Source organism: Pseudophryne corroboree, chromosome 3 (genome assembly GCF_028390025.1).
Source record: "Pseudophryne corroboree isolate aPseCor3 chromosome 3, aPseCor3.hap2, whole genome shotgun sequence".
In the NCBI taxonomy this organism is placed as follows: Eukaryota; Metazoa; Chordata; class Amphibia; order Anura; family Myobatrachidae; genus Pseudophryne; species Pseudophryne corroboree.
In genome coordinates, this window is record NC_086446.1 from 698,755,151 (window position 1) to 698,767,677 (window position 12,527).

The 12,527-nt window shown below is 44.3% G+C and overlaps 1 protein-coding gene and 1 non-coding gene across 7 annotated transcripts in view; both read right to left on the reverse strand.

Moving 5' to 3' along the window:
* Window positions 1–12,527, reverse strand: part of IDE (insulin degrading enzyme) — a 133,022-nt gene that overhangs the window by 90,067 nt on the left and 30,428 nt on the right. For all 6 annotated transcript variants that reach the window (XM_063962047.1, XM_063962045.1, XM_063962043.1 and 3 more), the window contains one exon: window positions 4,216–4,296. In XM_063962047.1, coding sequence (XP_063818117.1) covers window positions 4,216–4,296 — 81 coding nt within the window. The remainder of the gene's footprint in view (window positions 1–4,215; window positions 4,297–12,527) is intronic.
* On the reverse strand, window positions 11,627–11,747 carry LOC134899872 (U5 spliceosomal RNA). The gene has a single exon (XR_010173421.1). It is a non-coding gene; the product is annotated as a U5 spliceosomal RNA (small nuclear RNA).

Here is a 12,527-nt window from a genome sequence, read left to right on the forward strand (position 1 = left end):
CTCCTGCAGATCCCGTCTATACCCATGGTCTTTTGAGAGTGCCCAACATCCTCAAGGACGAAATAGAAATAGTGGATCTTTTGCTTTAGGCGTAGGTTTGTCATGCTCTAATTGAAGAGTTGATTTAACAGCCCTCACAAGCATAGCTACATTGAATTCAGGCTAAACCTCTTCCTCCCCTGAGGGGGTGTCATTGGGAGAGAGATCTGCATCGTCTGCGTCCCCAGATGACACCTCAAAGTCTGAGATCTGCGTAGACTGTGATGATGGCACAGCACGTTTAGTACTTTTACCCAATGTGGGTCCCTGAATCTGCAACATCTGCTGGAAAGCAGGAGAGGAGGCTGCGAGACTCTGCACTGAGGTAGAAAACATGTCCACCCATTGAGAAGGCATAGGCGTGACCAGTATAGCCGAGTGTACCTGTTGTGGTAACTGCTGCGGGAAGCTCATAGGGGGAGTTACCACCAGGGCTGCCATGGTATCTACAATTTTAGTCAGCAGTTCAGAAAAGGAAGCCCAATGAGCAGGGACCAGAAGAGCAGACTGGCCAGGTAGGGAATAACAAGATGCACATAGACCATCTTGTAATACATCCTGCTGGGATATGCCTGCCAAACAGGATCTGCAGAACACCAGTGCAGTAGCAGTAGCCTGTTTATTACCATTGCTAGACACAGCTGCAGGGAATAGTAAAGCACACAATATGGCAGGAGGCAGTGTGCAACCAAAACAATGTGTGGCAACCTACACACAGTATGGCAATATAGTATGTGACAGCCTTCACAAATACAAGTAGATGAAAAGTATAGTGAACCCCCTTTACATCAGTATCTTCAGTATCTTAGGGTTATTGTTGAAAGAAAGGAAAAGGCATAAGCTGACAGTAGAAAAAGAATACAAACAGCTGAGCTAGCACAAGTCACATGCAATGCAGAATATACAATAATACTGCAATGGGCACTAAGGGGGTTATTCAGATCTGATCGCTGCTGTGCGTTTTCACACAGCGGGCAATCAGGCACTAACTGCGCATGTGTATGCACCGCAATCCGCATGCGCATCGGCCATCAACGACAGGCATCGCTGGTCAGCAACGGGATGGTGCGAAAATCCAGATTGCACGGGCATTCGCAAGGTGATTGACAGGAGGAAGCTGTTTGTGGGAGGTAACTGACCGTTTACTGGGAGAGTCCGGAAAAACGCAGGCGTGCCCAAACGTTTTCAGGGAGTGTGTCTGACGTCAGCCCCAGCCCCGAACAGCCTGATGTCATCGCACTGTAGAAGTAAGTCCTGGGCTGTGCACAGACTACACACACTGTATTGTATCAGCTCAACGTACACATAGGATCGCACACTTGCACAACGAATATACACTCCCCCTGGAGGCGGCAACTATCTGAATGCAGGAGAGCAAAATTAGCAGCCCAGCGATCAGATCTGAATGACCCCTTAAATTCAACACCACAGACCGCAGTGGCTAGTAGGAATTAGCGCTGTATAACCTGGCTCCTAGGAGAGGCATACAGGGAGACTGGACCCAGCATTCCCAAAGACCTGTAGCTAAAGATGGATGCCATGGGTCTCTGAAGAGGAGGAGGATCACCTCAGCAGAATGGAGCCCTGAGCTGGCGGAGGGGCCGCAGGAAGAGGGCTGGCCTCCCCTATGCTGAGATCAACCACCAGGTTGGACCCCCCCAGACCTAACTGGTGTCCACCTCAACACCTCCGGTCTGTCTCCCAAGACCGGAGGTAGGACTGCATTAAAGACGCGATGCGTCCACGACATGGGTTCCGGCAAACGGGGACCAGCCTTACATGTTTCCCCGTGATCTGGTTGCAGTCCGGGGTCCCGCCGTGGAGCCTTGCTAGCTATCTCCCCAGGCGCCCTGCTGTAAGTACCTTACAGTGGCTGGAGTTATGGCGCCAGCGGGAGGTTGTTGGAGGAGCAGCGCTGGAGTCCAGAGGACTGCCTAGCACTGCTAGCTCTTTCATAAAAAGAAAAGAAATTTAAAGTAAAGAAAAAAAACAAAAAACTTAAAACCAAGGTGAACCAGCTCCTGCTAGCACCAAATGAAAACTGAGGAGCCTGAGCTGTGGACGGGGTATGGGGAGTAAAGACCAGTTCATCCTGGGAGCTCTCAAAAGGTTGTTTGGTGCCCGGTTCTAACACCATACCCCACAGTTATACCTGTGGATTCCTATGGCTACAGAAGAAGAAACAGTTCAGAATTATTTGTCTATACTACATCACCAAAAGTATGTGGGCATCTGAACATCACACCAATATGTTCTTATTAAGTAGCTCATTCCAAAACTATAATCACCAATACAGATTTGCCCTCCCTTTGCGGCTATTCTACTAGATGTTGGAGCATGGCTGCAAGAATTCCCATCCGTTGCTCAGGAACTGCTGTTGGGTGATAAGGTCTGGCTCGCAGTCAATTTTCAGTTCATCCCAGAGATGTTAGAAAGGCCAGATCTTCCACACCAAACTCTGGGGAACATTTTGTGATGGACCTCTCTTTGTACACGAGCACTTAGTCACACTGTCATGGAAAAGAGCGTCGCTACAGAGTTTGAAGCACTCAATACTATAGGGTATCACTGTATGTTGTAGCATGGAAACTGCCTTACACCGGATCTATGCAACCCCCAGCCAAACTATGATAAACATCTCTGCCCATTGTTCCTCCTCTACCAACCCTACAGCTTGCAGTGCACATTCAGCCAGGATGGGTTCTCCCGGCATTCACTAAATCCAGATCTGTCCATTAAAACTTTGATATTGAAGTGTGGTTTGTCAGTTAAGGGAACATGTTTCCACTGTGCTCCACACCAGCCAACATTGGGAAATGTGCATGCTGATCTGAAGATACCGAAACTCTAATAATGAGGCCCCGAATGGTACCAGCACAGACAGCTTGGAATTTGGTAATGAGTGTTGCAACCAATGACAGACTATTTTTACACAGTATGTGCTAAAGCACTCGCTGAACCCTTTCTATGAACTTGTGGCTACCACTTTGCAACTGAGCGGTTATTGCTTCTGGATGTCTCCACTTCTCAATAACCGCACTTACAGATGACTATCAGGGAAGCAGTTTGACAAAATGACTTGGAAGCAGCATCCTATGACAGTCCCAACTCAAAAGGTCACTGAGCTCTATGACTATGGTGACTTCATGGCTGTACGTATCTGTTAGCAATGGGTGTGACCGAAATGGTCAAACACACCAATTAGAACAGTGTTTACATATTTTTGGCCACGTAGGGCATTTTAAGGGAAAGAGGTTATGCTTTCAGTACAGAAGAGTTCTGTTTAGAGACCAAAGTCCTATAATGCCATATAAAGAACTGTACAACTGTTAATCATCCATCAAATTATTAACACACAGTGAAACAGCAGTAGTCTTCAAATTGTAAATAAAATTGTGTAACAACTATATCTTTAAGGTTGTATCGGCACATTTACCACTTTTAAGAGTGTATTTCCGATTAAGGGAAACAAAAAAAAAAAAAATGTATTTAATATTATAAATGGCACTTAAGTGTATGGTCAAAAACACACAACAGAGGCAGCCATTTTGTTAGCTTAAGTAGTATTCATAAGGATGCTTGTAATCCATTCACCTGAACCAGTAACAGACCGCCTTTGTGTGACTGGTTCCTGGTGGCTAGGCTGAATTTTCCAAATGCCAAGTTTCATAAAGCATGGAAAACTTTTCCACCAAATGAGTTTTCTGAGAAGCGATGACGACGCCATACAGAACAGATACTTAGGGGCTGATTCAATTAGCTGTCAGGCGGCTAGCCCCATAAGTGCAACTATATGACGCACATACTGTAGCCGCACACTCGCAGTTTTTTGTTTGCAGCCCCGTAGGGCTGCGTACATAAAAATAAAAATGGAGTCTGGATGGTGTTGGTTCCTATTTTTAAAACCCTACTTGTGTCTACAAGTTATTGTAATAAATGTAGCTATCATTAGTTAGTGATGTCTAGGATGCCTACATGTGACTTGGAAAAGCTGAAATAATACTTTAAAAAAACTGTAAGATAGTATTTTTACAGATTCATGCTGTGTGTATAAGCATGTTTCCACAATGCCTATGTACCCTGGAATCTATGTTATAGGTTGAGCAAGGCCACAGGCTGACAAACATTTCTTGTCACAGGTTGACTATGTTTAGTTGGACATTTCTGAACACTTACATGTAACAATCCAGCAATTTTTGAGGTGTACCCACGTGGGTGCTCTTTGTCTTTGAATCGAAAGGAAACTGCATTCAAGTCCTAAAATAAGAAAGAGGCAAGCATTAAAGCAAACACTCTAGAATCCCATCACACATGAGTGAGACAGAACACTGTGGAGTCCTCATTTTTTAACATAAAAAAAAGATTTCAAATAAATAGAAGAATTCTGTGCAAAGTAAGCATTAAAACGTTTTATCCTGATGGACTAAGTTCATCTGCACTTTGGTGCAGAAATACCTAGATCCAGCGGTTTGTATGAAGGCTTCAAGGAAATGTTCCATTTTTATCTCTGTCTGCCGTGATCTTACCATTGGTATTAGCTGAAAGTAATCATTGTCTGTGAGTGTCTCATTCATGTGAATTGGAATTTTGTGGCAGAGAGGCATTAAGCTGTGGTATGATTTCTAAAAGTCCCAAATTAGTATCCCTGTTCTGAACTATTGTACCTACGTGGTAACCAACCAGACCAGGGTACTGTACCACATGAAGTACAGGTGTGTCCTCATACACTCTAACTGTAATTGTGCCAAACAGCCCTTTCTCAATACGCCAGCTGCCGTGCGACTTGGCTTACACAAAAAAACATATTTTTAACTCGAATGTGCATCTTAAGCTGGGTAGACACTAGCAAGCTATCGGCGGCAACAGGACCCGGCGGCAGGGCTGGCATCGCAAAGTGTGTATACACACTTGCAGATGCCGGCAGTGATGGAGCAACGGCGAGGGTGGAGGCAGTATGAGCCATGCTGTACTCACCACCATGGCCCTCGCTGGCGTTGTCGCCCATCGGACCTGCAGGCAAGATGTGGCTGGTGATGCGCGGGAGCACACATAGTCAGCAAGGTAATACATACACACTAGACGATTGGAATGATGTGTTGTTTTTACGATCTGTCGGAATCGGGCACATCATTCACAATATCGGCTAGTGTGTACCCGGCATGAGTCGCACAAATTAAACAATATGATGTGACAAAACCGCTTCAAGAGACTGCACAGATTCATTTGATATACAGCACTTGTACATCGGGGTCATAATCTGTATACAATGTGCCAAGATGCAGCAGTTGCAGCTTTTTTTATGTCACGTTCCAAAGTGCTTCATCTGTGACTTTGTACATCTTTAAAAATAATTCCCATGTGGTTAAAGGTTCAGCCCGGCGTCCCTGGAATAAACTGAATGTTGCATCACTGAGTCTGCAGTGCAATTAAGTTACAGATTTAAAGAAAATATGACAGCGCAACACTGCTCGGCTCATTCGAACCGCATGGTGTATGAGGACACATCTGTTAGTGATGCTTTGTATTTTACTCATTTGTACCTTCCAGTTTCTGTCATTTGAGAGGCTGTATGTATATAATACCCAGGCAGCGCTTATTAATACATATGACAACAGTGAATATAGATGAATAATATTTAATACAAATGTATAGACCTCCTGGGGGTATATACTGTATATATAAAAACATTTACTTAACAGGTATATAAAAATACCATGGTATATCTCACAGAATAAATTAAGAAATAGAGAATTAAATAAAATTAAACTGCCTATTCGCTGAATGAATAGAACTTAAAGTGCATTAGGTGTCCAGTGGTATTGGATATATTACCGCTTGGTCAGCCGTCCATAGGGACACAGCGGCGGCACTCAGATTTAATACAGTCTGCCAGATCAACTGGTATGTCTCCTGAGTGAATGAATTTAGCCAGATATACATGTGTTATCTCACCGCTGAGCCCATAAGTGGCTTATTAGCCTACAAATTAATCCTTGGTGTGCTGTAATCAGCGCTGCGGCTGGAAGCAGTTGCCGAGCAATGGGTGACGTGACGGGCGGTGAGAGCGCTTGCAGGTCCGAGCACTTCCGTCTCAAGCTGATGACCACTGGAGACTGAAATGAACCGAGCTCTGTAGGGCAGTGGTGTCTGGCTATAGCTTTTATTACCCCGTGGGTCTGGTAGCAGTGGCAAACGCAGGATTTCTAGAGGGGGGTTTCCAAATGGCAGTCCACAATCTCCCACTTTGCGAACATTGGAGTATTAATGTAAATGTTGCTCTTTTACTCTTTTTATACACTGTCTACTGTATGGAATACACTATTTAACACTATAGATGGTCTTTAGTATAGGCTGTATCAAACAAAGTGGTCAGGAACGGGTAAAACATACCATAATAAATGCACAAACATAATTACCCCAGTACTACACTTTCTAAGCGCACATTCTCCCACTCATGTTAAGGCTCCTGTCTCTTCTTCCTGGTCGCTGCTCTCTGCTCCAGTGCACTGATTGAGGGCTCAGATCCACACACATAGCAAACTTGGTAGAAGAAGGTGCTACCACTGGACATGTGCAGAACCTCTGCTCTGTTCTTTACACTGCATGATGTGGCAGCAACTCTAGTAATCGTATTACTGTATATACCATTATTATTGTTGTCATAATGCGAGCCTCATGTCAAGAGAAGGAGGGTTTCTGTGCAACAAGAAACCCCCCCTCCCCCTGTGTGTGCCTATGGGCACCAGTATATCATGTGGCAATTGACTGAATACTCAGCGTCCACGGGAATAGTGTAGTACACCTGTAACCTTCACACGTATCACTGCACAGCAGGGCAGCTTTTTCAAAAGGCAGGGCATGATTTGGGAGAGATTTATTAAAGCTTGGAAACAGATGAAGAACCATCCAGTTTTGGTAATTTGACAGGCATTTGATTGGCTGTGTTTGAAAAATGACAGGAGTAGATTAGTTGGTACACTATCTTTCTCCAAGTTTTGATAAACCTCCCCCACAATCAACTTACCTACTCTCCGTGAAGGTACGAGAGACACATGATTTTTCGTGTAGTCTGCCAGGCCCCTCGGAGAAGTGCATAGGTCTCCCGCATCCCACCGACTACCTTGTGGTGGCAAGATGGGAGGTAACACCAGGAATCATGGGTCCATATAGGGGGCAGGCTAAAATGACGCAAATTGCGCCAGTTTAGTCCCACCAATCTTACACATACCCGATATTCACTACATCAGCAGTACCCAAAGCAAATCATAAGGGAGAGATAGGAAACCCCTGCACTTCACACCAGGGAGGTAGAGACTTACTAATGCTTCTAGAAAAGATAAAATGGGGGTGTTGCCTAAAGCAACCAGTTAGTTCTGTCTATCACTTTCCAGGATGCAATAGAGAAATGATAGCTAGAATCAGATTGGTTGAGGTGAGCAACACCATCACTTTTAATTTTTGAAGCTTTAGCAAATCTACTCTAAGGAGATGTAGGTCTTCCAACCCATGTGGTAATGAGCTCCAGCACGCTTTTGACCCTTCAAGTCCGAAGACCCTGTAACCTGGGGTGAAGAACGATGGCATCCAGCCCCGAAAATAGGATTTTGGTACTTACCAGGTAAATCCTTTTCTTTGAATCCATAGGGGGCACTGGAGTACTCTTGGGATATGGACGGCGTAGCAGAACAAAGGCACTGAATATTTAAATTTAGAACTCTCCACCCCTCCATATCCCAGAGTACCTCAGTGTACGAACCCAGTGTTTTTACTGAGCGAACTACTATAGAGAGGTTGACAATGGAGAATTCCTATAACATAACGGACAACAACAAAGTTGACCTAGAACGTTAATGTCAACTAAACAGTTGACAGCATAACCGATAGACCTTTATAGTTTGAACCAATCGGTGAAAATGTGTTACCATAAGCTCCTCTGAGCTTAATACAAACCAGGTAAACCGTGTTACCCTAAGCTCCTCTGAGCTTAAAACAACCCAGGTAAAACTGCTCTGGGTGGGCGTCCAGTGCCCCCTATGGATTCAAAGAAAAGGATTTACCTGGTAAGTACCAAAATCCTATTTTCTTTTTCATCCACTAGGGGTCACTGGAGTACTCTTGGGACGTACCAAAGCTTCCCTCGTGGGCGGGAGAGCTGTTTGACACTTGTAACAGTAGGCAGCCAAAGCTAGATGCTGATGCCGCAACCATTCATAACGTGTAAACGTGCACAAACGTGGTGCACTGAAGGCTATGTAGCCGCGTCGTAGACGCTCCACGACCCGCTGGGTCTGACATTCCCCCAGAACCTGTGGGATGAGCTATTACTGACGTAGGCGACTGTAACTTAGCCTTAAAGTAAGCCTGACTTGTAGTCATTATTATCCAACTGGATAATGTCTGCTGAGAAACTGGCTAACCCCAGTTGGCAGCATCATAGAGAACAAACAACGTATCCGTATCACGTACTGTAGACGTTCGGGACATATAGACGCGTAATGCGTGTACCACATTCAGAATTCTAGAATGTGCTGTCAACACAGGAACCACTATTGGTATATTGGTGTGAAGAATAAGAAAGCGGAATTCGTCCGAAGATCTGCTTTGTCATGAGAAAACTCAAATACGGTGGCTTGGAATACAAGGCACCCAAATATGAAAACAAAACCCTTGCCGAAGCTAAAGCTAGAAGAAAAATGTTTTCCCAAGTGAGAAACTTAATCCCCATTTGTTGTAAGGGTTCAAAATATGAAAACTGTAAGAAATCTGAACCCAACCTCAAGTCGCCTGGCGCTGTAGGTGGGATAAATGGAGGCTGCACTTTGATGACACCTTGTAGAAAGGTGTGTACAGACGCAATAGAGTCAAACGTCTTTGAAAATAAGTTGACCACACAGATACCTGCACCCTCAGTGCAGATAAACGCAGTTCTCTATCCCACCCCGTTTGTAAAATAACAGAATACGGGTAACTTGAAAGATGATGTCGGAAACTTCCGAGCTTTACCACCTATATAAGCACACCAAATTTTGTAATAATGAGCTGCCTTAAGCGGCTTACTAGCTCGTAACATGGTTGGTATAACCGATACTGTAATGCCCTATTTCTTTTCTTAAGAGGGCGGTCTGAACCCCCACCCCGTCAACCGCAGCTGCGGTACATAGGTAATAGGTACATAGGTAACTATGGGTAAAAGAACGTTCCCTGTTGTAACAGGTTGGACGTATTATGAGCGGGCCAAGATCGTGTGCAAGTATTCCTTGGAGATTCGAGAAGCAAGCTCTCCGAAACCCATGAGATATCACTAGCATGACTGTGACGAACTGTCTTATGATCCGTTTTGGCAACGGAGAGAGCAGCGGAAAATGGTGGAGCCAGATACACGATGCTGAATGACCACACGAATGTGAGAGACTCCACCGCCACTGCCCTTGTGATCTGTCGTTTTGTACACATACTGAGCTTTTGTAATTGTGGCGAGATGCCATCATGTATACCTGAGGGTAACCCCTTCTGTGGACTCGCATATGAAACACCTCTGGATTTAATGTCCAGTTTTCAGGATATAAATCCTAACGGGTGAGATCATCTGTCTAACAGATGTCCACTCACGGAATGAACCCCGTTGACATCATCACATAATGGTGTTCTGGGCAATTGAGGATTCGAGTTACCTGCCGCATTGCCATGCGGCTTCTTGGTTCTCCCTGGTTGTTGTGTATGCAACTCCCGTTGCGTTGTCTGACTGCACTTGGTCAGACTGAAAGCGAAGCCTGTAGTGCATTGTAAATTGCACGGAGTTCCAGGACATTTATCGACAGCAATCTGTCGTGATCCGTTTTAGAACCTCTGTCGCTGATCTTTTTTAACTACAACTCCTGAACCTCTGAGACTCTCGTCCAGAGTATATACACCCTCGCCCCTCTGTGGGAAACGCGAGTGAAGGCCGGCGAACTAAAGCGCTTTGAAAACACATCATTATTCTTAACAGGCGAATACACCAATGTACCGCTAGTGTGCGTGGCTTTTGCACTAATTACTAGATGTACATTTGTTCTTGCTGGTGTAGTAGGTAAATGTCTTTGATTTACCGTATTTATAATCTTACCTAGGAATTGACGTCGTTCAGACGGAATTAGATGCGATTGTTTTTGAACTTGACCTGCCACCGCAGTATACATTAGTAGCGCAAGTTAGAGGAACTCTGTTGAGACAGAGTTCTTATGAGCAGATCGTCTAAGTTAGAAGAACTCTTATGAGCAGATCGTCTAAGTATGGAACGATTGCCAACATCACTTTGGTAAATACCCGAGGCGTTGACAAGAAGCCAAACGGTAGACCTGAAATGGTTAATGGTTGTGGCGTTTTGCAAACGCTAGAACCTGTGATGACCAAACCGGAATGGGTAAATACGCATTGTGAAGATCAAGTGCAATTATGCAATTTTGTGGCTCCAATATGCAAATACTAACCGCAGAAAATCCATTTTCAAACTGCAGTAAGTGACTTGCTGATTGAGATTGCGACGGAGCTGTCTGGTTTTGTTACCCCAAACAGAGGGGAATAAGTAACCCTGACTCTGTTGGTGTACTACTGCCTGGTTATAAAGACAGCTGAAAACCAGCAGAGACTAAATGGCAACCTGCCAAACCGTTCGACAGAGGCAGTCTTGTCCTTTAATCTGTAATTAGCTGAGACATCCATGAGTTGATGTCTGGAAACCCCGCAAATGTAACATGTAAAGACGCGCTTCCACAATTGGAAAATGGAGATGGCCTAAGAGGTCATCAAGCCACTGGCTTGCTGACTGTAGCGTCCTGTCGTTACAAGGCGTGCCTGTTTTGTACCACCGCCTTGAAAAAACTGAAGTCTAAAGGGATTAAACGCCGGCACAAGTATTTCCGTTTTGATACTGGATGCGGTAATGGCTGAATATCAAATTTAGGACCAAACAAGCTCTGGCCTTGTCGTGCTGAAACTAGCGACGATGAAAAGTGAGAATCGAAGTAACCGGCGTTAGCAGAAGCTTTACAGATATACTCTGCAGCTTCTTTTAACAGTGATCTCATTGTTTCCATACATAGAGTCTAGTGACCCAAATGTATCTTGGGTCTTTATAATGTTTGACACAGACGCATTTCCCAATGGCGGATCGCGTCATTTTGGAAACGATTAAATAGTGGTTAGAGTCTACTCAGTCTCTGTAAAAATGGAGACATTGACTCACTGGGATTTAGCAATGTATGTTGTCAAAAACCCCGCACTATCTGACTGCTGGACTAATGTACCCTTCTCACTCGTAGTTATCGGTGTGAGATTTGACATAGAATCGTGCATTAAATTATAAGACCAGTTAAATAAACACACTGGTACCCAAAGGGAAATTGGCCCTTTGGAAAGACTGTCTTTTGTTAGAGCTGGCGGAGTAACTTCCGAGACTCCGATGTTACCGCTCTTTTAATTTGAATTGCCCATGCTTATAGGATTTTTAAAATTATTTTTAGTCTGCGCTAGAGCCTTACTCGCTATGCAGACAGACACCACAATAGGCAACGGACAGACACTTGCACGACTTATTGAAGTTATTATGTGTCATATATATATTTTATTGCTGAACAACATATTTATATGAAACTCATGGTTGTTCCTCTCTACGGAAATCTTTAGTAAAAGGCGAAAGATTTATTCGATCTGAAGAGAAACCAGAGTATTCTTTATGTGAAAAGCAGTTCACATGGGCATGTGAAACCCGAACCAAATTCCCACTAACACCCCTGCGCCTCTGGTGGCTTAGAGATGTAGGGCAGGAATGTTCCAGAATTACACACTGGAAAACAACAGGAAGCATGGTTAAAATGGCCCCTTTGCCATGCTGACCCTGATAATCACAGAACAAATTACAAATGTTTCCGTGTTAATATAGCCTATTATACAGTATAATCACAGGCCGGGTACAACACATGCTCTATGAATAAATATATATATAAGCTCATAGCCTATGATAATTACAGACATTAATATATTTATACAGCATTAATATAGGCTCAAAAGCCTATTATACAGTGATAACCACAGACCTTAATATAGGCTCCATAGCCTATTATACAGTGATAATCACCGACATTAATATATAGGCTGAATAACCTATTATACAGTGTTAATAACAGCCATTAATATAGGCTCAATAGCCTATTATACCGTGAAAATCACAGACAGTCATATAGACTCAATAGCCTATTACTCCCAGGACAGGTAACAATACATTATAAATACCTGTCACATATATATATATATACACTGTGCTGCTGTTCATATATTTGATCCGCCAGATTCCACCGTGCCTCTTCCCCCCTGTAACGCTGTGTCTCTGCGGGAAGCCTGCACTGGCACTTGTCACCGCCTCTGTACTGAGACTGAGGGAGCGTCTGCGGCCGTATGGCGCTGGGCGGCCGGACGGAGCTGGGCGGCCGAACTCTCTGCGGGAAGCCTGC